Source organism: Grus americana, chromosome 2 (assembly GCF_028858705.1).
Source record: "Grus americana isolate bGruAme1 chromosome 2, bGruAme1.mat, whole genome shotgun sequence".
Classification (NCBI taxonomy): Eukaryota; Metazoa; Chordata; class Aves; order Gruiformes; family Gruidae; genus Grus; species Grus americana.
In genome coordinates, this window is record NC_072853.1 from 130,385,569 (window position 1) to 130,412,744 (window position 27,176).

At 39.8% G+C, this 27,176-nt stretch overlaps 2 protein-coding genes across 5 annotated transcripts; one reads left to right on the forward strand and one right to left on the reverse strand.

Moving 5' to 3' along the window:
• Positions 1-478: 478 nt before the first annotated feature.
• OXNAD1 (oxidoreductase NAD binding domain containing 1) lies at positions 479-22,375 on the reverse strand. Of its 4 annotated transcripts, none has more exons than XM_054814680.1 (9): positions 21,040-21,415; positions 18,124-18,286; positions 17,794-17,857; positions 14,408-14,514; positions 7,718-7,859; positions 4,503-4,539; positions 4,297-4,394; positions 1,534-1,642; positions 479-848 (listed from the first exon to the last, which is right to left on the reverse strand). In XM_054814680.1, exons 1-9 carry the CDS (start codon positions 21,071-21,073, stop codon positions 694-696), a joined length of 909 nt encoding a protein of 302 aa, XP_054670655.1. In that variant the 5' UTR covers positions 21,074-21,415; the 3' UTR covers positions 479-693. The 4 variants fall into 4 exon arrangements, with proteins under 4 accessions (XP_054670655.1, XP_054670654.1, XP_054670651.1 ...); XM_054814679.1 differs by having other exon boundaries at positions 4,297-4,397; XM_054814676.1 differs by lacking the exon at positions 21,040-21,415 and adding an exon at positions 22,238-22,375 and having other exon boundaries at positions 4,297-4,539.
• DPH3 (diphthamide biosynthesis 3) lies at positions 22,340-24,768 on the forward strand. The gene is made up of 3 exons (XM_054814681.1): positions 22,340-22,472; positions 22,619-22,693; positions 23,194-24,768. The coding sequence occupies exons 1-3, from the start codon at positions 22,365-22,367 to the stop codon at positions 23,257-23,259; spliced, it is 249 nt and encodes an 82-aa protein (XP_054670656.1). The 5' UTR covers positions 22,340-22,364; the 3' UTR covers positions 23,260-24,768.
• The last annotated feature ends 2,408 nt before the right edge of the window (positions 24,769-27,176 follow it).

The window sequence follows — 27,176 nt, forward strand, 5'->3', positions numbered from 1 at the left end:
AGCACCCGCAGGGGAGGCAGCATCACATGAATAACTCTGTAGAGCTCTGTCAGAGGCTAACAGATTTTTAACACATCAATATTTTAAACTCGAATCTGAATATGATTATGAAACAAAAAGTCTTTTGCTGTCAATGCAGTCAACGTAAATAAAAGTTTTTTTTTCTTTTAACAAGAAGTGGCAAGAGACGGAAGTCACAAAATGGCAACTCTACTTCTATAAAAGTATTAAATTATTATCTAGAACTGGGGCAGGCAGTGTGTTGACTCATTAGCACAACAATTTGGAGCAGATTCAGAAGTTGTGGCCTGAATTGTTATTTATTATAAACTGACCTGGTATTGCTGCACAACTGATTCTCTACAACTGCTGAACCAGCCACTGAAAGTCTTGTAAAAGCTAACAAAACGAGTGTATAAAGTGAAAATATGCTGCCACTCATAGAAGTAAGCAAACCATCAAAAAAAAACCCCCAAACAGTTAATGTCTTTAATAAAAAATCATTTTTTCCCCCAAAAGGAGCACACTATTACAAGTGTATTATAGTTAAATTAAAGGATCACCATCATGACTGAGGATGTCTTCATGTATGAAGTAAAATCTTCCAAATAATTCATAGTCCATTTTCTGTACATTTCAGCTTATCAAAATACACTGGAAACAAATAATGTATTTGCTGTTCAGCAGGTGTCCCTACCACCATTTCTCAAAGAAAACACAGTTTCTAGGAACACCAATGTTAGACAGTAGTTTGGATATAGATTCTATCATTGGAGGTGGACCGCAGATGTACCATAAAGTATCCTTAGATGCGTGTTTTTCTAGATCCTTTTCAGATATTCTTCCCTCTGACAAAGAAAAAAGTAGGAAATGAGAACAGAACTATTAATCACAAAGTCATTTCAAAAAGAATGACTGGTTAGAGGTATTTCAAGCACCATTTCTTAAAAATGCCGGACTTGTTTAAGGATAATAAGTATCAAGATTTAAGGCTTCCAAAACCATTTGTTCTGGGAATTTAGATCAGTACTTCCAGTTGGAATGCATGGGATATTAGTCACTGAAGAGGAACATGGCTTACATACAACTAAACATCCCACATTCCGATGAAAAAAAAATAGGTTGGTATCTCTAACACAAATACAAAAGAAATGGAAACATGATGAAGTACGTCTTACAAGCAGTCAGCTTATCCTTCATCAATCCCACCTTAAGCAAAGTAAATACTTTGCTTAATAGTTTCTGGAATAAAGTTTGCAGTGGGAAATACCGGTATAAAGTTTGGAATTAACAGGGGCGGTTTACTAGAAATGAAAACAAGAACTGTAAAGGGAAAATTTTTCTCCAAAGCATAATATGCACAGTGAAATTATTTAGGTTTAACTCACATCTCATTTTGAATTTTTAAATGTAAAAATACTAAATGATGTATATAACCATACATTAGAACTAATTATATTAAATTTCATCCTCTAGGATTTAATCAAACTTAGACTTCAGAAAATCATCTCTGTGCATTGCCATTATATTTACCTGTAATGTGTGGCTGCAGTTCTTTACAGATCTGTGAACTCTGTTGGGTAACGTGGAAACGACATGCGATCTTGCCAGGAAATGCATTCATCAAACCAAGAATATTTTTCTGTAATGTTAAACACACTTGCTTATACCACAGGCCATTAAATCAAAGCAGATGTATGCCTACAGTCCCACAACAGCATTGATGATCACCGAGCACCAAGCCTCTTGCTTTCAGCGCTGAGAACTTGATGGGCTTGATTTCACATGGCTGACCTGCACACATACACAGAATTCCCATACCTGGAACATGATTACACCACCAGCTATGCTGTTAGTGCTTTTCTCTCTCTTTTTTTTTTTTTTTTTTTTTTTTTTTTTAACAATAGGGTGCAACTTGTAAGATTTGGATCTAAGAACCAGTTCTGTCCTTTCCTGGACATATTTCTTCCCCATATAAATCCTTACAATTTCCTCCTTCCATTTCCATATGGGTTTTCCATTTAAAAAACCAACCCTGCAGTATGTATTTCCCATTTGTTGGGAACTTTTTGAGTCTCGTCTGCTTTATCTGGTAAGATTTCTAGACTCCTTAGTCTCTCGTATTCTGCAGGTAAAACCAACCACAGTGTAATGCTAATGCTATTTTTATCAGAGCAGAAACTGTAATTTTCAGTTCCCTAAGTCACAAATGTGATAGTTACCACCAAAAACCCAGCTGCTTCACTTCAAATCATAGTAAAAAAAATAATCTGTCAGTCAGATGCTGTAGTTAGTTCTGAAACTAAGATTTAGTTACTGTCTAGATTCTGGGCTGTGAATAGGTAAATTAGCTCATTTTGTTATGCATTTGTAGTAACTAACTATTACACTGAACAGTCTGCTGTCGGTTGCTTAACAAAAAAACCCAGACAGATTCTACTTAATAGACAAATCTGTTTCTGATTCCCTAAAAAGATGTGGAATGGAGACGCTGCTGTACGCTGTTCCACTAGCACCTCTAATACAGGCCTGCTTTCACTGGTCTGGATGTGACTCTGAACTTCTGTCCCCTTCATATGGAACCAGGTACAATTTGGTAACACTTTTGCAAACAAACACATCCCGTTGAGTTGAAGTCCTAGCACTGAGCCAGAAAGCATGCCTAAGCTAGGACTTAACCTGCTGAAATAATCCTGCAGTCATTCACAACACCAACTCATAACCTATCACTCTAATTCCGTGACACTGGCCAGACAGTGGGAGGTATCATACGTGTGACATGCACCACCAAAGTCCTATTTCCTGGTATCCCAGGGCAGGAGGCAGGCTTTTTTTAACTGAATGAAGGAGAACTTCAACATCTCAGCAGCCTCTTTGCAGCCTGGTGAGTTTGTGTACAAAATGAAGCAGACAGCTAAGCAACACAGACCTGAGGGAAAAGACCTATCCCCACTGTCCCAGCCACACCAAGGAACTGAGGGTCACGTTCGGTCCTCACACAATCAGGAAAACCCAGCTAAGTGGCATCTTGAAGCAGCAAAGTTAGTACACTATCCTTTGTAATTCTATTCTAACGTGGTATGTGGGTGACATTATACATAGCTGCAGCTTCAGGGAACAGGTCCTCCAAAACATTAGCAACAACCTAGCAGTTCCTTGTGGAGATTTGTACAGATATATCTCACAACAACATAAAGACCAATGATCCTGTTTCCTCAATCCTCTGCATAGAAGTAAGGAATATTCATATGCATGTTCTGGATTTGAGGGACATGTGAAGACTGAAGGGAAGGATATATTGTAAGCACAGCAACATATCATTGTGTTCTCTTCTGTCCCAGAACCTCTAATGCAAAAGCTCTGCTGAAGTGAAACTTGGGAAATGCTGGCTCCTGCACTGGAAAAAAATGTGCACGCTGAGAGCAGACTGGGAGATTAGCAGTTGGCCAAATGGAAGAGTAGATAAGTTGCAGTTTATTATTCTGCTTCTGGCAACACACACATGACTTCTCAAAGAAAGCAAATGTCTTCCTATCTAGAAATATGGTAGAAGTACAGAAGAAAAACTAGTGATGGATCCTATGTGCAATTTCTGGAATGATGATAGATTTTCACCTCTACCTTACAATCAAAAGCTTTCAACACCTCAAAGAAACCTAAATCATTAGGGATGCTTCTTTACAGAAGCTGTGAAATTTGACCCTAAAATCTTATCAGTGACCCTTAATGGCTGAGTGTGACAACTGATCTTTAACTGCTAAGTAAATGTTAATGAAGTACTATAACAAGCTTTTTTATAAGAAGTGCTTATAAATCCTTCATTCATAGCCTAGTACCCAATAATAACCGATGCATTAAGAATAAAGCTCCCCTATTATTTCAGAAAGTATTTCCTTTGGATATAATTGCTCTTGCTAGTCTTTAAATTCAGTATGATCTGTACTGAGATGATGTGGTTACAGTATTATAGCATATAGCATTATGCATACTATTAGTGTATATATACACACATATATAATCCTTAGTATACTATGATGCTCTTATGACATTATAGTAACATACAGTTATTTAGGGTTAATTGACTTACCAGTGAAGTCAATGAGACCAGGTATGTCCAATAACATCCTTAATTTATACACTGGCATAATTAACAAAATGCATGTGGGATTTGAGGCAGGAAGGAGCTTTTGTCTCTATTTGTACAGTGTCTTACACAGAGGAGCTCTCTGTAATTTGGCAACAGGCACTAGTAGCTGAATATCTGTGATCTATTTTTTTAAAAAACTTTTTATTTACCTTAAATAAGAGTTCACTTGTATTTTTTGCACTGTAGTACAGCTTCACTGTTCCCATTTTGTATCCATTTCCTTTACCCTCTTGGTATCCATGAAGATCTGCTATATGCAGCAGTATAGAAAACAATGGGTTAATTCCAACACCCCCTGCTATCAGCACTAGTTTTACAGGGGAGTCACCAGGCTGAGGATCAAAGAAGAAATCACCTCCCACTCGCAGAGCCACTTCTGAGTCAAGAGTACACTAGGATGGAAAAGAAGATATTTATTTTCAAACTAAAAGCAAAAGTCGAAATATTATTCTTGCACCACAGTCACAAGACTTGCTGGGCTGTGATCTTTTATTTTTATTGACTAGTGAGGAAAAATGAAGTACTTCAAAATAAATGCAGTTTCCAGCTATCTGAAGCAATCTGTTTCAGTGTCTCTAGGGATCTAGTTCTACTTTCAGAAGTTTCAGTCTTCTGATAAGGCAGGATGGTGACTCCCCTTCCCACCCCCTGTAAGAGCTGAAAGAGGAATGATTCATGCAAGAGTTTTTTAACAGCAGTACGTGGTGGTAAAAACACAAGGTTAACATGTGAGATCACACTTTTACCCAAACCCAGTCTCATGTCAAAAAAGGCCTTGCTATGAGGTCACAGAAGGAAGTCAGAATGAGTTGCACAGACGCAGAAGGTTCTTCCATCCTCATTCCTAAAAATTAAAAAAAACCACCCAGAAGTGAAGCAAGTATCCACAAGAATATTTCTTGCAGAACCACTTCTGCATTTGCAACTTCACAGTTACAGAAGAAGAAAAATCAGGGGAAAACCTTCTCTCTTCCTCTCCACTTGTACATAAGAAAATATTCCTTAGAGAAATTTGCCGAAGCATTTTTTTTTTATATGTGGAAAACTAGAGCTACAACAAAAAAACCCATTTGGGTCAGTATCTTCTTGGTAAACCATCACTACATCCCCGTATGAAGGGTTAAAGTGCAGTACAGAGATGCCAGGTGAGTCACTGCAAGCTAACAGGAGAAAATAGGAGCAGAGAACAGAACTCATTTCGGGCCATATACGGGGTTTAAAAAAATAAAATAAAGAGGATAGGAAATTAAGGAAGGTGGGAAAGGAGGAGAGAAAAAAAAGTAAACCTACAAGAACTGCTGAAAAATTAGCAGTTAGTCATTTACAGAATAAAAACACTTCCTCCAAAAAATCCTGATCTCAGGAAACAGTAATTGAAACAAAAGGATTTTCATTAATGACACCTGTATAGTAAGCAAAGGTTTAAACACATAACAATTCCACCAGGAGGAGGAAGGAGGCCCTTTGATGTGGGCACGGCACAGAACACAGAGGTTCCTACAATAGTGAGCATGACCATTTAAAAAAAAAGTTTTTTCCTTTCCTTAATCATTGCATAAAGTATTATCTCTCAATTATAGTGTAAGACAATCAACGTTTATCTGAAATTAATTTCTCTCTCCCTTTTCAATGAACACTGCCAGGCTTTCCCACCACATTTTACTTTGTTTCTCCCTGAAAATGCTTGTTTTCACAAAGGATACCATATTCTATGTCCTTCTGCCACGTGAATCTGGACTGGATTCATGCTTCTCTAAACCAATCTCATTCTTGTCTAATCTGCCTCCTTAACTGGCTATAGCTCATCAAGATGGGACACAGGACACAGGAAAAATCTCTCTTAAGCAGCAGTTTCCCACATATTTCAGTGCGCTAGCAATGATAACAGTAAGTCAGTTTTCAAAAAAACCCCAATAAATTCTGAAGTAGGGTGAAAAAGTGTTGTCCTTTAGCCTAGTTTGCAAATACAGCATTGAAATGGCTTAGACAGAGAAGTGAAGCAATCAGTACATTACATGTACATTTTTCTAAACAAAAGGCTGTATTTTCCTAAGCTATAAAGAACACTCTGTGGAACTTTATGATTTTTATATACAGGAATATTAAAGCATAAATATAAGTATCTCTGAAAAAACAGAGTAAATGAGTACTAACTATTCCCGTAACATCTTTTACCCTGAGATATCAACTTCCTTTATAAATAACTTCTAAATAATTAAGTACCGGAGGTTTTTTCACCACATATACAACCTTTTCAAATTCTAGGTTGCTATTTTTTTTTCATTTTCTTTCCTAAGGAAAAGCATGCACTTTTGTTTAGCTAGAAGAATCCATATATACCCCAGAGGTTTCTCTACAGTATCAGTTTGACTTAGCTTACCTGCTAAACTAAAGATTTTCCTATAAATTCAACCAGAAAACTTAGCAACAGCAAACTGATTTATGGCATAAAAAATCCTAAAAGAGTCTCCAGACACTGGGAATTATGAAGTTAGGCCTTCATATTCTATAAAGAGCAATACCAAAAACCAGACAATCCTCTTAGGCATTACAGGGTCTGCCAGCATGTGCACTACAATTTCTACACATCATCTCAAAAAGGTTATTTCTTTTGTGTTCCAGTGGAGATAACTTGATACGACACCAGTTATAATACTGTGGATGGTCACATGCTAACTACTAGATTAGCACCACTTTGTGTCTTCTCAATTCTAGTAATTTTGCATCAATCTTTACTGTAATTCTGTTGGCCACTGAACAAAAATGCAATATTTGTAAACCTAGAAGAATCTCTCAATTTAAACCTTGTAGGCACATTTAAGAAACACGAATGCCAGGCAGAGAACAGTAAATAGGACAGATCACAGGGGGCTGTGAAAAGAACAAAAGTCGATAGGACAGATCATCTATGAAATACAATCAGCAGCCGAAATAGGACTCTTCTGACTATGACTAAATGGGGTAAACGGATCAACAGAACACTGCAGGAGGCCAAAGTGTCAGGCTTTACTTTTAATATAGCAAAAATCAAGCCTTGCATATTTAAAAGAATACTATATAAATCGTGACATATTCTGTTGTTTTATCCTTTCAGAAAAACGGTTCTAAATATCTCCCTTTGCTCCCCCTTAATAATCTATATTTATCCGACAACGATTCCCAGTTTATATTTGTTACAAAGATGTAACTTTGTAATGAGTAACACAGCCTGCTCTCAGGGACACACCTTAGAACAGAGGTTTTTCAACATTTTTCAGTTCACAAATTCCAAAGGAGTGAGAACCCTTATACGCACTAACGACAATATCACTGCAAGTCCACCAAGCCCAAGTGGTGTCAAAAGATCACAATAACTATATTACCACATAAACATCTAATTTCAATCCCTTACTGAACAAAAGGTTTTAAGATTTACATTGTACTAAAAACGGTTGAACAAGTCAACAGGAGTTTTGCAGTCAATAGCGAAAAATGGCCTGAAATCACATACACCACCCACCCTACCCTTCCAAAAAAAAAACCAAAAAAAAACAAACCCACAAGCCAAATCTCACAGTTAATCTCATTCACCTTGGTGTGAATCCAGTGAGCAGGAGGATGAACAGCGTACTTTACTGCCAGCTCTAATATTCTTTCTCGTTTCAACAGGCCAGGGCTTGAACATATTGAGAATCCCCCAACTACAGATACTCCAGGAATAAAGAAATCAACCCTAAAAATAGACCAGAAACAAAAGTTTAAAAAAAGCCAACAACCCCAAACATGGAAAACAATAACCAAAACAAAATGGCTGCCTCTGTTTCAATTATCCTTCCTTTACAAAGACATCTTCATTTCCATAACATAACTTTTCCAAAAAAGGATTTAATCTTGAGTAACGCCATTTCCTTATAATTATTTTCATCTAGAAACATGTCATCACCTTTGTTAAATGAGCAGGTTTTTTAACCGTTCTGCTTTTAGCATTAGATACCACGTCTCACAACAGACTAGAATTCTAAGTGTTTAAATAAATTATTTGCATAGTAGAACAAAAACACAATATGGTCTGATAGAATGCCTTAAATCCCACTCTTCTCGATCCCTTTGATGGGCTCTTCAATTTTCAAACATAAGAAGATTGGAAAGCTAATTTTAGGGAAATGACTTTTGATTAAACACTTTCTTTTCTTGGGAAGATGAAATATCTGAAGTAAAATCACAGTCTGTAAAAAATTTCTAATGTGAAAAATCGGTTACTAGGAGCAGAATTGCTTTACCTACTGAACGGCAGTGCCCTCTGGTGGCACATAGCTTTTTCTAGGTGATAGAAAATTGAACTGGAATAACTAACTACATTTTTTTTCTTTTTTAAGTAAACCACGCATGGGTTTCTACAGATTAGAAGGTAACATATGGCTAAGCTTTTGCAACATCAGCTATTAGAGAGTATGGAAGGTAAGCCATTACTACACGAGCTATAATTCATTTTCATAACAGTAAGGCTTTGATATTCCAAATAGTACCAGAAAAAGTTAGAAACTGGTTTATGATCTAACATTTAAACTCCTCTGCGTTGCATAAATGTTTAAATACTTCAACCACAGCCAGGGGTTCAGCTACTTAGACCATGGGACTTGCTTTGAGAAACTTGGTCTACTAGGGGCTGATGGGGTCCATCTGTCAGAGAAGGCAAAGAGCATCTTCAGTCACAGGCTGGCCAAGCTGGTGAAGAGGGCTTTAAACTAAAGTTGCCGGGGGAGGAGAACCTCAATCCATCCCACTCCTACCAGTTTGATGGCAGTGCCAGCAACAGATGCCCAGAGCCGGGAGAAGGATCACAGGTCAGCAGGAGAGCACCTGAAGTGCAGCACAAAGGGATTCCAGCCACTCCAGCCAGTCAGTCGGCTTCATCGGGGACCCAACTGAAATGCCTCCGTGCAAAGGCATGTAGCATGGGCAATAAACAGGAGGAGTCAGAGATGTGCACACACCTGCAGGGCTGTGATCTTATTGGCATCATGGAGACATGGTGGGATGGCTCCTATGACTGGAGTGCTGGAATGGAAGGATACAGGCTCTTTAGGAAAGACAGGCCCAGGAGACAAGGAGGGGTGTCACCCTCTATGTCAATGACCAGCTGGAGTGCATGGAGATCTGGCGATTGACGAGGAGGTGACTGGGAGCTTATGGGTCAGGATTAAAGGGAGTAGTGGGGGTCTGCTACAGGCCACCCAACCAGGAAGACCAAGTGGATGAGGCCCTCTGTAGACAGATAGAGGCAGCCTCACATTCACAAGCCCTGGTCCTCATGGTGGACTTCAATCACCCTGATATCTGTTGGAGGGACAACACAGCAGGGCATAACCAATCCAGGAGGTTCCTGGAATGCGTTGATGACAACTTGCTTCTCCAAGTGATAGAGGAGCCAATGAGGAGAGGAGCCATGCTGGACCTTGTTCTCAACAAGAAGGAGGGGCTGGTGGGGGATGTGAAGCTCAAGGGCAGCCTTGGCTGCAGTGACCATGAAATGGTAGAGTTCAAGATCCTTAGGGCAGCAAGGAGGGTGCCCAGCAAGCTCACTACCCTGGACTCAAGAGAGCAGACTTTGGCCATCTGCTTGGTAGAGTACCATGGGACAAAGCCCTGGAGGGAAGAAGGGCCCAAGATAGCTGGTTAGCATTCAAGGGTCACCTCCTCCAAGCTCAGGAGCGACGTAACCCAACAAAGAGGAAGTCAGGCAAAAACACCAGGAGGCCTGTATGGATGAACAAGGAGCTCCTGGACAAACTCAAACACAAAAAGGAAGCCTACAGAGGGTGAAAGCAAGGGCAGGTAGCCTGGGAGGAATACACAGAAACTGTCTGAGCAGCCAGGGATCAGGTTAGGAAAACTAAAGCCCTGATAGAATTAAATCTGGACAGGGATGTTAAGGACAAGAAGAAAAGTTTCTATAGTGATAAAAGGAAGACTAGGGAAAATGTGGGCCCTCTCTGGAAGGAATCGGGAGACCTGGTTACCCAGGATATGGAGAAGGCTAAGGTACTCAATGACTATTTTGCCTCAGTCTTCACCAGCACTAGCCACACCACCCAAATCACAGAAGGCACAGGCAGGGACTGGGAGAATGAAGGACTGCCCACTGTAAGAGTAGATCAGGTTCGAGACCATCTAAGGAACCTGAAGGTGCACAAGTCCATGGGACCTGATGAGATGCATCAGTGGGTCCTGAGGGAACTGGCGGATGAAGAGGCCAAGCCACTCTCTATCATATTTAAGAAGTTGTGGAAGTCCAGTGAAGTTCCCACTGACTGGAAAAGGGGAAACATAACCCCCATTTTTCAAAAGGGAAAAAAGGAAGACCCAGAGAACTCCAGGCTGGTCAGTCTCACCCCTATGCCCAGCAGATCATGGAGCAGATCCTCCTGGAAACTATGCTCAGGCACATGGAAAATAAGGAGGTGATTGGTGACAGCCAACAGGGGTTCACTAAGGGCAAATTGTGCCTGACAAATATGGTGGCCTTCTACAACAGGGTTGCAGTGTTGGTGGATAAGGTAAGAACAACTGATATCATCTAACTGGGATTGTGCAAAGCATATGACACCACACGACATCCTTGTCTCTACATTAGAGAGACATGGATTTGATGTATGAACGACTTGGCGGATATGGAATTGGCTCGGTAGTCACACTCAAAGAGTTGTGGTCAACAGCTCGATGTGTAAGTGGAGACCAGTGACGAATGGCATTCCTTAGGGGTGGGTACTGGGACCAGTGCTGTTTAATATCTTTGTTGGCAACATGGACAGTCGGATTGAGAGCAACCTCAGCAAGTTTGCCGACAACATGAAGCTATGTGGTGCGATTGATACGCTGGAGGGAAGGGATGCCATCCAGAGGGACCTTGACAGGCTTGAGAGGTGGGTCTGCGTGAACCTCATGAAGTTCAACAAGGCCAAGTGCAAGGTCCTGCACATGGGTTCGGGCAATCCCAAGCAGAAATACAGGCTGGAGGGAGAATGCATTGAGAGCAGCCCTGAGGAGAAGGATTTGGAGGTGTTGGTGGATGAGAAGCTCAACATAAGCTGGCAATGTGCGCTTGCAGCCCAGAAAGTCAACCATATCCTGGGCTGCATCGAAAGAAACGTGACCAGCAGGTCAAGGGAGGTGATTCTTCCTCTCTACTCTGCTCTTGTGAGACCCCACCTGGAGTACTGCATCCAGCTGTGAAGTCTTCATCACAGGAAAGACATGGACCTGCTGGAGCAAGTCCAGAGGAGGGCCACGAAGATGATCAGAGGGCTGGAGCACCTCTCCTATGAAGACAGGCTGAGAGAGTTGGGGTTGTTCAGCCTGGAGAAGAGAAGGCTGCAGGAGACCTTATTGCAGCCTTCCATTACCTAAAGGGGGCCTACTAGAAAGCTGGAGAGGGACTGTTTACAAGGGCACATAGTGATAGGACAAGGGGTAACTGCCTTAAGCTGAAGGAGGGCAGATTTAGAAGAAATGCTTCACTATGAGGGTGGTGAGGCACTGGTACAGGTTGCCCAGAGAAGTTACAGATGCCCCCTCCCTGGAAGTGCTCAAGGCCATAACAAAATCCTGGTATTTCAAAAGAAGACTAAGGTTGAAAACTAATTGTGCTGCTCCACTTAGGAAACAAATACACTGGTAAGCAATTCCAGTGGAAGAGAATCATCATTCAGTTCAAGCCTGAGTTAGGCTGGCTCAGTATTAGTTAAATGAGAATGCAATAAAAGACTAGCTTCTACTGCACAGATATTTTCTTTCCACAGCAAAGCTGTATTCTCCACGGAGATAACAAATTCTTGAGGGAGGAGAGAAGCACTTTGAATAGTTCATTACTTTTTAAAGAAAAAATCTTGCCTGCTTACTCCCCAAAAAGCTTCACCCTTCAAAAAAAAATCCTCTCTTTCTCTCAAAGAATGCACAAATTGTGATATATACAATACTATAGTTACACCATTTTAAACTTTATGCTAATAAACTTGATGGTGTATAAAGGTATCTGACTGCAAATGAAAGGTCCAACCAAAAAAAAGTTGCGAAGGCTTATTTGGCTGTCCTCAGCTTCTGCAGTCCCACTGACAACGGGGATCAGCTTTCCTGGCAGTAAGGATCTAAGAGATTAGAAAGGTCGACTCTTGTATTGCAGCATTTATTGTGTGAAAGAACACCTCAAGATGCTACTAAAGCTCTTTACCACCCTCTGGTGGAAAATAATCTTACAACTTACATTAACCAAAAGAAAACCCAAAACCAAAAGAAAACAACCAAAACATTTATGCTGTAAAGTAACAATTTACATTGGAGTAAAAATGTTCTGCTTGACATATAAGGGAAACGTTATTTGTGCCTGGTGGGGAAACATACATACAAAACCAAGCACTGCTGTAAAACCTAAATCAAACATAGTTTTTGCCCTTCTAAAGTACTTATGTAGGCATATGTTTCTTTCTATGTTAGTATTTCTTTCCCAGTTACGTAATTATGAGAGATTTCAGTGCATAGTCTACAATATTCAAGTGGACTAGCTTGCATTTCTGATGGCTTGTCTCATCTTAGCTGTGTATAGGAAGGATAAGAGGACTCCTGAAGAAATGCTATCTGTGACAACTTCAGTGAAAAGAGTAGTCATAGGGGGAAAAAAAAGGAAAAAAAAATCCCTACATATAAACCCACAATAAGGAGAAGTGCAAAAAGATGAAAACCAGAGCTTCTTACAGTGGTTTTTCATTTCCCTCCTTTTAAAGGCTTCCTAAGCCAAATCTTTAAGAAAAGAACAACCATTAGCAATTGCTGGAGAAGAGGTCAGAAACATTAAAATCATAAAGCTACTTCTTCAAAGTATTTATAGCAAGCATATATCTCAATGCATGTTTTAGTAAATCAAAATGTGTAATAGCAACAAGTCTCTTCGTTATTACTTGAAGTCAGATAAAGACCAATATCTGCCAGCACGCTTGCAAAACAAATTCACTTTTGCGTCTGAAAAACTTGATAACTAGAGCACTTTCAAGTGCATTTTAGTGACAGCCTTTGGCTCTAAGATCTTCTTATAGCAAATTCTAACAAGTTAGCCTTTTCTACTCAGGAAATTGTGACCCGGTGTTTTGTACTGCTCATCAAAAAAATGCAACTGCAGTTTATAGCTACAAGTATAGAAAAGTTGTGTATCCCTTACAATAGCATTAGAATACTTTCAAGGAAGATGAAAATGAAAAAGAGTAATTATAATTAAAGCTTTCAGTTTTCAGCATGATAATTTCTAAAACATTTTTGGAGGGTAAATGCACTTTCCAAGTACTGGCAAGCAAGAATTTACTATGAGTCACTGCACATGTGCAAAAACTGCAGCAAATTACTCCACAAGCAAATTATTGCAATCAGCATCTTGTGTTCTGGTTCTAAATTTAAAAGCCAGCATATTAACACTACATGAGTAACATATGCTGCTAATACCCTACCAACTATACTTTGATTCCAGCAAAACCACTTTCAGATGGCCTAAGCCAACAAAAAGTTTAAGAACATTTAAATGACCAATACCAAAAGGAACTACTCATAGTTTCACGTTACTTTTTAAGAGGGAAAAAAAAAAGATTGAGTGGTATTATTTTTAACAAGGAAGGAAGACAAATATGAAAATGCGCTATTTCCCTGGGGAAAAAAGCTGTAAGGTTGCTTAAAGAAAGCTAATTATTTTAAAGGCTTAATGACTCAAGTTTTTTTATTTTCAAGTTTGCCTATCTATATTTATCTATTAATCTGACCTAACAGGCTTAATTTTCAGAGTGGAAACTTCCAGAGGAAGAAATAAAAGTTAACAGGCAATTCTGATTTAATTATAAACCAAAAGTAAGTAACATGCAAATCAGCAGCAGTCTCGGCTCCACTGTAAAAATAACTAGTAAATACAGTAAAGACAGCTTGCAGAATAAAGTGCAGTGTACTTCAAAGTACTCCTGAAGAAACAATGTAATATACATAAAACAGAGGAAAATACTGAAACAATCAAACTGAACATTTAAAGAATATCCATTTTTGCCCTTTTAAACATAATAGTAGCTTATTTAATAATAGCTATTTTAAAATTACGCCAAATATCAGCTATTTCACAGAGCACCCAATAATAAAGCATCATATTACATAAATTAATGTTTTTTGCCCCAGGACTCAAGTATCAGAGGCCTTTCATCATTTTGTTATAGTGGACTTCTGCTAGTAATTTTCCCCTCGAATATCTGAAGATCTTACCACTGTCCCGCTTTAAAAGTAAAATCCTTATTTGCGATAGACAAACGAAGTCTTTTGACTGTCTCTGATTCATTGGTGATTCCACACACTTTTGCTTGTGAAATTACCTAACAAAAGGAAAATAAGCCATTGTGTTACGTAGATATCATTTGCAGCAAGAGTACTCAAGAATCTGTGTATGAGATATCTATCACTTTGCATGTTATCTGCGGCATTTCATTACCTAATGCATCAATATTTTTTCACTGGGGTAGAGAAACAACAATGGATTCACTTACGTAGTCACTGGATAGAGAAATGGTGGATTTTAAGTAGAAAACCATGTCTACCACTTTTGTCAGGGTTATTCTAAGATAATACACAACCTTTTTTTATTTCGGTTGAAGAGAACATAGTGATAAAGAGAAGTGATTGCTTGTTACCCCTTTTCAGATTCTTTTGACACATATACAAGGCAAGCATTCCTGCACCTTTCCAGTAACAAAGTAAAAAGATTTCTGATATGAAGACTGACAAAGGAAACTTAGCTGCTACTGAAGTCCCAGGGAGAATTCTGGATCTGGATCTAGTTTTATTTAAGTAATTAAATGCATTACTGAAAGATTATGCATAATGCATTAAGGAAGGAAGCCTTGTGTTACTGCTTTTAGACACATACCCATTTGACCACATATGTGATCTATGTACACAGGGAAACTGTGACAAAAGCATTCATTGCTAGTTTAACAGAAGAGTGTTTGCTTGGCAACCAGATGGGAGGGGATGTAAAAGCCATAGTTGATATCGATTTTAAAGAGATTTTAAAAAGGAATAAATATCAAAAATAATGCTTTTTGAAATGAAAAGCAAATTTTGCAACAGGACCATTGGGGACAAGCTCCCCACTTAAACTCTTTGATGCCCATCAGTACAATAAGGGTTTTCATCTGCTCCCCTCCATGCCTTTCCTTTCCAGGTATTTTTGGAGTTGTAATTATTAACCTTTTTCCTCTACAAAGAAAGTAATGCCCTAAATATTTTCTACACAGACCAATATACAGATTTTACTCTGTTAAAAAATGCTGATGTCATTTACCACACTAGGAAATACTAATAATGCCACCAAAACTCTATCATTTCTCATTTGTATAAGATCAAAGAGATAAAAAAAAAATTAAACTTTAAGCAACTATGCTCTAATTTAAAACACATGGCAGGAAATTAATTTATTCATAAAGCAACATCTGAACACGTCCACTGTCCCATTAAACAGCAGGACGTTTGCCAATTTAAAATAAAGTAGCATACATTTCTTTTCCACTTTAGCAGACAATATTAAATGGGGAATGCAATCACTCTAAGTTAACAAGAGATATGTCAGACACATGACTTAGGGTTTCTCCATCAGAACAATCATTTAAATGCAGGAAATGGACATTAAGTTTGGATCTTCTTCATTCCCTTCTTTACTCTTCAGTACACTCCCTGATTTGTTCTTTGGCTGATACATCTGACAGAGCACTGGAAATGTAATTCTTAATCAGTAGAAAGTTATTACAAAAACTGAATTTGAGTCAGGGTGATCAAAGACATTCAACCAGTATTTTGGATCATCGCAAGAGTATCCAACTGACCCAGAGCAAGGCTGCAGCGAGAGAGAGAGGACAATACAGGACTTCGCTGTTGCGTTTCAAGAAAGCGTTAGGCACTTTTTCTTGCCCTGATCCTTCCCATTACCACTCTTCAACAGGCAATATTGTGTAGCATGCACACTAATGCAACACAGACTTCTGATTCTTTCATCTTTCTGCAGGACTGAAATGGCCAAATAAGGCAATACAGACTGAAGGAAGCCAACTGCTGATTATAAGGAATTTAAAACCAAGCAGAGGATTTAAAATAAACTGATTTTAAAGTAGTCAGAAATAAAGTAACAAAGAATAAATCAAGCACTAAAAAAAGAAACAGCATAATCCTCTGATATGCAGAGAATTTGCAGTAGCAGAAGCTCTGCTCTTTCTCCTATCCCATTCAGCATCCTTCTCTTCCTCAGACCTTACACAGTTCGCTGTCCCACCTCAGAGCTTCCAACACTTCATAAGGACCCATTTTTTGCCTATTTTCCAGCTACCCAGTGTTTATGTTAAGCAGAAAAAGTAAGCAAGCCAAGCAATTAAAAATATCCAAAATAAAAAACCCAACATAGTTGCAGAACTCAAAAGTGCAATTATTTTTTTGTCAGAAGCAAAAAAGAACGTACATCTGTCTGTACCTGTCTCTACACTCATTCTGTCCATGTACTGAATTAGTTTGGCACAAATCGGATCCACCTGAGAAGCTATACATACCTACATATCCCCTATTCTACCTATATATCCTCTCTACTCAGCTTCGTTCTGAGAGGAATCCACATGGCCTGTGACTTATTCTCAACTATACTCATGGTTAGGGAAAAACGTAGCAGAGAAGGACTTAATTATGCACAGGTATGCACATTAACAACTGTACAGTGTGTTTGAAAACACAGAGTTTGTCCTGCTGTGTGACTACCCCGTCATGAACGGTTACTCAGGAGTGAGAGAAGCTAACTACACAATGGAGAAAAATTGGGCACCGTTTCCCAATTCCTGAGAATTAAAGATAGGATTTTTCAGTCAAAAAAGTGCCCTACTTCTCCTGAAAAGTCTAAGAAAAATGCAGAATTGTTTCACTAGTGAAACACTTTTGAGAATTGAAGTAATATTCTCCCAGTATTTTAAAATTTCAAAACATCTACTTTAGCTTATTACAGAAAGAAAATACCCATATGAAATACAAGAGTACGTTCACCTCTGCATATTATGAAAAAGAATGCCTACTGCACAAAACTGAGATCCAGAATAAGCATTTATGGATTTTGATGGAGAACAATGCTCTGTCTTCCTTGTATGTGTGAATTAAAATAGATACAAAGATCCTTTTTACAACTGTCTATCATCTCGCCCTTCAAAATGCCTGTATTTATCTTACCTGCTATGCTATAAAAGGACATTTTCCACATTTTTTTATTCTCAGATTTGAACCAGAATTGTAGAAATCCATAAAAATCTGAGAAGCCTGTGTAGAAATGACTATTGGTGTCCTTTCATTACTTATCATAACTCATTACTTGACCAGAATTCTATTAAATTTCTCGTCCAAAGTAAAGAGCATCACATGTCACCAACAATTTTTATAACTCATTACGTTTCACCCACTGACCACAAAATACACTTATTTTACAACAATATCAAATATGAAAAATGAGGAGAAAGAGAAGTAAAACAGACTCCAGTACAAGACAAAATGAAGCCTAAGAATCAAATACAATTATCCAGTTTCTTCACACCAAAAAAAATTACTTACATCCTAAACAACAGAACACTAACCTCCTGGCGAAAATTATTTGCTGTCCTCTCTAGATGATCCATTTTCCTTTTTGATTTTATTGTGCTGCAACAAAAAGCAAACAAAGGTAATTGTCATTGACAGCTGTGCTCCTGTCCCTTACTGATATGAATTTCTATTAACATAATTTACCAGTGCAATCCAGACTACAGATGACACAAGTCTAAGTAAGAATTAAATATAAATATATCATTGGGAGATAAATAAGTATTTATAGGTCTATAATAATTTGCCAGCTTCATTTTGACAGTGTTATCATGACATTCTCTTTTTTTTTTAAAAAAAAGAGTTCTTGTATGTGGATAACCTACCCATTCACTGTGCAGTAACAAAAAGCAGAGCGTCTCAACACCACCGATGCAGAATGAGCAGGAAAAATTCTGCTAGCACTTCTCAGTAATTGAGGAACAGTAAAACCCACATAAATAGTAGCATGAGCCATGATGACTGGGCCGTCTTCAGAATCACCAGCTCCTGAAAAATCCATATAAATATTTGTTAAATAAAATACCCACTGTTTGACATGGCTTGTTTTCACCCTTTATTTCCATTAAATCAGAAAGGCCAAAGCTCAGCTGGAGCTAAAACCAGCAACAGAACTATAGGATAACAATGAGGAATTTTAAAAGTATTAAAGTATCACAAAGAAGTGAACATGTGCATCCATCTGTTGAAGGGGAAAACAATCTTTTCACAGATGATATGGAAAAGGCTGAAGTACTCAACACTTTTTTTTTTGGCCTCAGTTTTCACAGGCAGAAATATGATAGAGAAGTATGCCTCCACCCAGACCTCTGCTTGTACCAGTAGTGTTTAGGAAGGAGAGGGCTAAGTAGGAGCGAGGCCTGCAACTGCTTGGAGAAGCTGGATGTAGTCAAACGTATGAAGCCAGATGGGATACGCTCAAGGTTGCTACCAGGCACAGGTGACATGCTTGTGAGGCAACCAGCTATCACCTAATGCCTACGTCCAGTCAACATCATCTCAGTCTCTGAAAAAATGCTCAGAGCTTGTCCTCTTGGAACCTGTGTGAAAGCTAGGAAAGTAATCAGGGAGATTCAACTCAGATTTACCAACAGCAAATTGCAAATTATGTTTGACAAATTAGAACATCTAATGCAACGAAATGTCTGGTCACACAGCGAAGGGGACAGGAATAGGTACAATATACCTTGACTCTCCTGTGGCTTTTGACACCATCTCCCACAGCACACATGTTGGGAAGCTGAGGTCAGATGGACTGTTGGAGCGGTTGAAAACTGGCTGGGCAGGCAGACTTGAAGGCTTTGATGGCTTCAAGTTGCTTCAGTTGCTGGCTAGTAACAGCAAGAGTACCCTGGGGTTGATATTGGGGCCAATACTGCTCAGTAACTTTATCACTAACTTGGATGAAGAGACAGAATGTATCACACTAAATCAGAGGAGTAGCTGACGTGCTGAAAGATACAGCCTCGCTTCAAAGGAACACTGAGAAATTGCAGGACTGGTGTGAAACGTTGAGTAAAGCTACAGAACTGCATGCTCAAACGGAGCTATGACAGAGAAAGATAAACTGACACATGCAATATTCAAAATAAGTCAGAAATATCCATTACTTACAAAGTGTAGGAACAGGTTCATAGCGAGCCAAGAGATACTTCTTATTGCTTGTAAATCTGCCTTTGTGTTTCCTAAAACGGATTAGCATACCTCTCTATCATATTATTGTCACCTATCGAATTATCGCATTATTTCTACAATGCAGTCCATTGCTTCTTTAAAGCATTCTTAATCTTTTACTTCCATTTAAATCTCTTTGCCTGCATTCTTTTAAAGCATATAATTTATTTTCACAATGTTGTTGTTTTTCATTTGGAATCCTTTGAAATGGCAACAATCCAGCTTGTTTAACTAATCAGGCCTATCCTCTCTAGGCTTTCACTAACAGCTGCATTGGCTGGTCACTTAGTAATTTGTCATGTTTGTAATCTTGTACAAATGGGAGGCAGAGCTTTCATAAATTAGGCTGCTCTGAAATGGAATACATTTACTGTAACTATTCAAAATGCCCACTTTCAGGCATAAGAAATACCTCCTGCAGCTTGTAACTGTCCATAATCTTTCATAGCTTTTTAGCCATTTAATTCCACAGCAACTTGCAACTTTTCAAAGTGGAATTATTTAAAACTCATCTACTAGCAGTAAGCAAAATTACTTAAACTTTTTTTTGCCATAGCATATACAGAGTATTGTATTTAAACAAAATACTTTAGCACTTTCTACATGCAAATGTGCAGAAGCTATTGATAGCAAAAGTATTAACATTCTTAAATTATTTGAGCAGACAAAGTACACATCTAATGAAAAAGCCACATTCCTCTACATCAGCATGTTCAGTCTGTAAATCCCAAGTGCTCACAAATCATTGAGTTAGTCAAATTCATGAGATCATTTTATCATCTGGAATCTTTCAGAAAGCAGACCTTGGTTATATCCATCTTCATCTCCTTTTTTTAGTCTTCCAAGTGCTTTTTGATTCATGTTTTCAGGCTTTTCACTCTACCACATTAACTAATTCAAAGCAAAAATGAAGGAAGTTTGAAAGTGGATATTCTTATGTAAGCTGTTTATGCCAATAGCCGTGACTAATTAAACCATCACATCACAATAACCATATAAAGTCCGATGCTTTGCTTCAGAGGCCAAAGACTGAGAATAATGATTTAATTCTTCTTTTTTCATATTTTTTTAAAATCACCTCACATCCTTCAAAACCCTTTCCATAATTAATTGCTATTAAACACAGTGACATCTGCAGGTAAAACAAGTAGCCTAACTTTAAAATCCAACACAAAGATTCTGGATTGTTTATTTTACATATTTGGTTTAATTCTGCTGCTAAGGTTGACAATTGCTTAAAGCCGGCCTCATTCTCATGTTCACTGCTACCACTTTAGGAAGCAAATATGTTCAGTTCTACACATGGTTCTACCAACGAACTAAGTACAGTATCAATACATCATACTGTAAACAAAATAAATGTCAGCCTTATGTTATTGTAGCAGCTACAAGTTTGAAGTCAGGGCTGAAAGATCCTATTGATATAGATTATTTTAAGACTGAGACTATACATACCCCAAATTAAAAGTAATTCTTGAACAGTAGTTCAAGATACTTGTTCCATTTACACTATCATCAATCACTTTCCAATCCTGAAAATCACAATGAAAATCAATTGTAATGCTTACTCTGTAGCAAATAAATTCCAAAATCTCTTTTCATGAGTCCTGGTTCTCCTCTACCATATACAAGTCTGAGTCACTTTTACAAAATGTGAACAGCCTCTCCCCCATCTGGCATCTCTGCAACTTTCTTGGCTCCTCCAATTCCCTGCCCTCCAAGAGGCACAGCACTTCAGCCTCTCAAGCTCCTGTCTGGTGGGATATTCTCCCATTATTTTTTTCTTCTCTTCTTACCCAAGCCCCTACAGAAATAGCCGCCCCTACAGAAATAGCCGCTCCAAATATTCCCTTTCTTCCTTTGCTTCGTGGAGAGAAATGAGTGTTTCTTTTGTATATGACTCCTTGCTCTCTTTGCCTAAAATTGAAATCAAGCAAATCATTCATTCTCCTTACCCTCTGACCCACTAGCCCTGGGTTAATACTGCCTGAGATCTACGACTGCATCTCTTCTCTTCCTCAATCCTACATCAGTGTATCTGAAGGGAGAGAGTTACTTTTAGTTAACCTGTATCACACTGAAGAGCAAATTACTGCATAAGTTAATGCAAGAGAGCGTTGAGGGGGAAGCAGGGATACTTAATGGAGCAGGATAGGAAATGTTCTGCCAAAAGCAAGTGCATAGATCGCTACGAGATACCGCTCTAGACAAACTGTCCCTTCTGCAGAAGTCATCACCAGAAAAACCTTCTCCCCTTGACCTAGCATCAAGGAGCACACGGCGGTGGGGGCACACGGGAGAAGCCTGCCCTTGCCTGAAGCGGGGCAGTGCTAGGGAGGCTGGAAGGCTGCGTCCTCGCCGCCCTCCCGCCTCGTCCCGGGAGGCGGGGAAGGACAAGGTCGCGGCTACACCCGGCCGCCCCCCTCAGCCGCTAGGGATCACTGCTCCGCGCCGCCTCTCAGGCCGAAAGGCGGCCAGGACGGGGAACCCGGCAGGGCCGAAGAGCGGAGGGTATCGGTCGGAGAGGGCGGCCGGGCCGCTCAGGGGTTCGACGGCCCGGCCACCGCTTCCAGCCGACCTGCGGGGCTCCGGCTGTGGGGAGGGAGCGGCGGGGACCGGAGGGAACAGGGGAGCTCCCCCGCGGCCCCGCCCCCACACCTCCCCGCGTTCTCGCGCGCTGACCCTCACCCCCGCTCCCCAAGGGATCCCCGAGGCGCGCGCCCCACTCCCCACCCGCCCCCTCGCGCTCCGCCGCAGCACTCCTACCCGGCGCCGCATCACGTGACAAGGGGCGCTCTCGCCCCGCCCCGTCACGCGGCGGGGTGCGCTAGCGGTCGCGGCGCGTGCGCTCCTGCGTGCCTTCCGCCCCCGTCCCTCGCCTGCCGGCGGCGCCATGTCGGTCTTCCACGATGAGGTGGAGATTGAGGACTTCGAGTACGACGAGGAGACCGAGACCTACAGCTACCCGTGCCCGTGCGGGGACCGCTTCCTCATCACGCGGGTAACGGCGGGCGTGCAGGGACGAGGCGGCGGGGGAGGGAGGCGGAGGAGAACAGCGTTAGGCCGCGGTCCCGCCTCCGCCGGCCGCGGGTGCCTGTGGGTCGGGCAGGTGGCGGGTCGGTGACTGCTCTTCCGGGGCTGTTGCAGGAGGATCTGGAGAACGGTGAGGATGTGGCCACCTGCCCCAGCTGCTCCCTGATCCTGCGCGTCATTTACGACCAGGTGGGTGCGGGGAGAGGGCTGTCCCACAGGGTTGCGGCCTACTTCCCCCGGCGCCGGGTCCGCCCAAGTCGAGTTTCGGTTCGCTATCCCCTGAGGAAGGCGCGGTGGCAGCTTTTAAAGTCATTGATAAACATGGGATAGGGTTGTGCGAGCTAGGGGCCCTTTTGTTTGTGACTAGGGCTCCTGCCTCACCCCTTGGTTTTTCTGGTGTTCTTCTCCTGCCGCGTTTGGGCTTTAAAACACGCCAGCTTGGGTGAGTGTGGGGTGGAACACAGATCAAAACAATCTCAGTGATGTTAAGATCTATCTATGACTTTAGCAGCCCTGTCAGCTAGTCTAATAGTTCTTCTTATCTAATAGGCATGTTATGGTTCTCACGTTTTGTTAGATTCATACCAGTTATACCCAGGCTAGAAAACAAGTGGTTGTCTGGTGTTTTTTGAGGGAGAGGAGATCCAAAAATAATAAAAATCAACTAAACCTCTACTTGCTGTCTTTAGGAACAGTTCATGCGTGATGAAGTCGTTGCAGAACCTTTGACAAACAAGGAGTTGATTAAGTGCTGATGAATACATCATGAACTGTTGCTGCTTTAGAATAAGAAAGTATGAGGACGGCAACGGTGGAAAAAGACATGGTTCTCCTCCTGAAGTGCTCGCTGCTGTGAGATACAAGTGCAATAACTGGCTGTCTTCGTAATTTGAATGAGAATTTGCTGGGACATCAGCACATGAATGGGCTTTGTTCAAAAAAGTTATACATTTAAAAAAATATGTAAGTTGTTATATGTATTCCAGAAGACTCAAGGGTTACAATCCTAACTGACAGCAAGTCAATATACAGAAGAAGTGTGCGGAGTTGTGAAATTATAATGTTTAACTAGCAGTGGCTTCTTAGTGTGTGGATTAAAACAGGCTTTGTGTGGGCATATACCAGTGTATGGTATCACATAGAGAGCTGAAATGTTGGGAGACAAAATTTAGAAGTCCATACAACATGATGCAATACAAAACTACAGTTTTGACACAGCACAGTGTCACCCAGGATGTGGCCTCAGGTGCTTCCAGTCCATACTGAATATGGAGAAAAATAAGACACCCAGAACCAATGCTGTTGGTAAATTATTTTTACTACTGTAAGCACAAAGAAGGTGCAGTTGTATTTATATCTGCAGTGGGGGCAACACCAGAGTTGGGGCAAATTTGTTTCTTAAATTGCAGTTGCTTTGAAACAGCTTTAGTATCTTTTATCAAATGACTCTGATATAACAGCAATACAGTTTTGTAGGTATTGTGTGAAGTGAAACAAAAGGATTAAAACTTTTTTTTTACCCTTGCAAAGCTAGTAATGTACAAGTGGACCTGAACTCGATTGTAATTTACCCATAGTTTTGCAACAACTTTGTGATTTGACTGTTGCAGCAAATATAAAATGGGCTGCAGTTCTTTGTGCCATTTGTAGTAGTACATTCGCTGAATTTCTCAGTCTTCCTTTGTTAGGTTCTGTCACTTCGTGGATAGGAGGTGCACACATTTCACTTAATACAGAGGAATTTTTTTAGGGTAGAAAAGAGTTGCAAAAATATACTCCAAAGTACATTGATTCCAAGAGTACTTCTTGTATTACAAGCCACTGCATTTAATTATTTAAAATTATGGTCATTCATGTGTTTTAATTGGATTGACACCTATGAAGTTATATTTGGGGAAAAATATTTGTGCACAATTTATATAGTTATTTTGCTCCAGGCACTAAAGATAAGCAAGTCTTACTGAATTCTTGCGTTTAACTATTTTTGTTCTTACAACATTCTGTGAATGTTGAAGATGAACATTCTAATTATTTTTCAAAAACAAAAAAAGGAAAAAAAGAAAAAACCTACACCCTTCAGCTAGAAGTTTTGAATGCAAGATGAACAGCCCAAAGTGTTTTCATGCCTAAACCAGAAGGTGGCACTCATGTTACTTTGATAATCTGTGCTTCAAAAAAAGAGCTGTGGTACTTTGGTTAGCTATATCTTATCAAATATTTATTTTGACTATTTAAATAAAGATATTTAAAACTGCACCGATGGTTATAATGGGCCATTGCTTATTCTTTCAAATTTACAGGAACCCTATTTAAGCTACTGTTCAAATTTCTACTGCATAAATATCTTAAGGATTTTTTCCACAAGTCCTCTAAATAAAACTAAGTAGAGTAAGTTTCAAATGGAACACCAGGGAATGCATACTCAGATGTAATTTTATTAAAGTAAATTTCCAGGTGTAGTTTCTCTAAAGTTGCATAAATTTTACAAAAGTAATTTGACCAGATTTCATTTTATAATGAAGGTAAGGCACTGTCATAAAGACTTCTATGAAACTTGTGTAGGAATTTATTTATACTCCATATGGTTGAATTCCTGCATGGTTGTAAAAAAGTGTTTATCAATTGAATTTTAATTGGCATGTGCTAAAACAAGCCTTGCAGTAATCCTCTGTAGTGCTCCCCACTCAAATACAGGTAATAGCTTTTTAAACAGTAATTTTAGCAAAATTACTTTATTACATCAGGTTGGGACTGTCAATGCTTAAGGTTTCACAATAAGCATATTCTTACCACATATGAATAGGATCCAAGTTGTATAATGCAATTTATGTGCACATTAAAATTATCTGGTTACACAGTGTATATCAAAGCTTTAGTGAGGTATGCATTACATTTTCTTTTCTGGAGCTTTCTTACAGCTCGACAACAGTAAAGTGTCGTGGCTGACTTTGTTAGAAAAGGATGTGGCCGCATATGCCCACATAAATTTCTCTCAACTCAGTCTCGTTGCAGTGCCTTGAGGATCTCAAGACAGTAGTTGCTGTCCCAAAGAAAGAGCGACAAAGCAAGGACAGATTGTGTATCTCTCTTTTGTGGCCTTTTGGGAATTTGAGAGAGATTTTTTTAAAGACCATTGATGTGGTTTGTTGCTTTCCCTTCTGCTCTGCAGAGAGGAGTGGAGTTCTGTAGCAAGAGAGTTCATCCTTCATAAAAGCTCAGCGATGCTGAAGCCAAAGAGCTGCCCACTTTTGTGTTTTGTGAACTTGTAAGAATCTTTTGACTCCAGTGATTGCAGACGGCTTTTTAAAATTCTTCTGTGCTGTGTAATTCCAAAACACCAGTCAGGGCAATCTGAGTAACCCAACAGAAATGTTCCTTTTCAGGAATTCTGTCACAAGGTTTGTTCACAGCACCAGAGGCTCTTGCACAGCATGCAGGCCCCTTTCTTGTCACTGGTGTATTACATATTCTTAGAAACTAATGGTTCGCTTGTCAAAAGACAATTGTGTCGGACACAAGGAAGTCTTTTGCTTCTTGTTTGTATCTGATAAGCAGATTGATTGGTTATGTATTTGATTAGGTCCTTGACTCTGCGCAGAGGAGTCCAATGCGATGACAACAGCGTCACGTGAATGTCAATGTAGCCCTTACTGGAGTAAGTCATGTTTACTAGAGATTAGAGAGGGTGGAACAATTTATGATCAGCTTCAGATATTCAAGCTCTGAAATTGCTAACGCTGTTAAATACTATTAAACTCCCATGTAATATTGAAAAGAAGCACTGCACTCTGTTGCCACAATTTTATGCAAAGAAATGGAAGATAATTTGCTCTTCATTAAACTAAAGAGGCTCGGCATCTCCAAACAGCCAGATTCTTGTTAGTGTTTCAGAGAAACTTGCTGAGAAGGTCATGTACTTTTGGGTCGTTGTGCCTGTATCAGTGGCATGCATGATTAGTTTTGAATAGTCACTCTAGAAGTCTGTGACAGAGACCCTGGACCCCCGAGAGCTGAGGTCGTTAGGCCACCAATTTCAGCTGGTCCATTTGTTCTGTATGTCAGGGAAGTTGTAATATGCTAAATGATGCTTATGTAAATACCTTGGCATTTCTTCCCTCCGTCATGATTTTTAATTTCAATTTTCAGCACCAGTCAGAAAAAATTACCTGCTTTGTAGAATATCAGTTTAATAAAGATCATTACCTAGATTACCAACTCTATCTACCAAGAAGCAGATGCTGATTAATTTCAAATAAACCTTCAAAATTTCTCTTAAGTGAACTGACGAGTATGTATTGTCACTAAGAAAAACAGTTTCCACGTACCCCTTATTCCAGTTTAATGTTCAGATCAGGCTAACTGTAGGGGTAGGTATTTCTTACACTCAAAATGTCTCAAAATGTTTTTAACAATAGGGTTTATCAAGATACTTAGTGTAGTAACGAATGTTTGCTGTGATTTTCTCCTAGCACAGTTCCTTGTGGATTGCTTTATATTTAGTAGGCCACAGCTTTGATTCTGCTTCATGGTAACTTAAAATACTAATTTCTTAGTATCTTCCCAAAGTAGCTGTGGCATGGAGGAGACAGGAGGGACAGGGAGGACCTGTGGAGATACTGGGCTCATCAGCCCTGAAACCGATCAGTGACAGAGGCAACAACTGACAGAAGCT

Excerpts from the sequence above, each read along its gene's own strand:
- OXNAD1 (XM_054814676.1), bottom strand. The coding sequence starts at position 18,254 with ATGGCTCATGCTACTATTTATGTGGGTTTTACTGTTCCTCAATTACTG. Across the intron at positions 7,860-14,407 it reads ACTTTTAAAGCGGGACAGTG|GGTTGATTTCTTTATTCCTG; the intron begins GTAAGATCTTCA and ends GTCTATTTTTAG. Across the intron at positions 4,540-7,717 it reads CTCACTGGATTCACACCAAG|TGTACTCTTGACTCAGAAGT; the intron begins GTGAATGAGATT and ends TTTCCATCCTAG.
- DPH3 (XM_054814681.1), top strand. The coding sequence starts at position 22,365 with ATGTCGGTCTTCCACGATGAGGTGGAGATTGAGGACTTCGAGTACGAC. Across the intron at positions 22,473-22,618 it reads ACCGCTTCCTCATCACGCGG|GAGGATCTGGAGAACGGTGA; the intron begins GTAACGGCGGGC and ends GGGCTGTTGCAG. Across the intron at positions 22,694-23,193 it reads TGCGCGTCATTTACGACCAG|GAACAGTTCATGCGTGATGA; the intron begins GTGGGTGCGGGG and ends TGCTGTCTTTAG.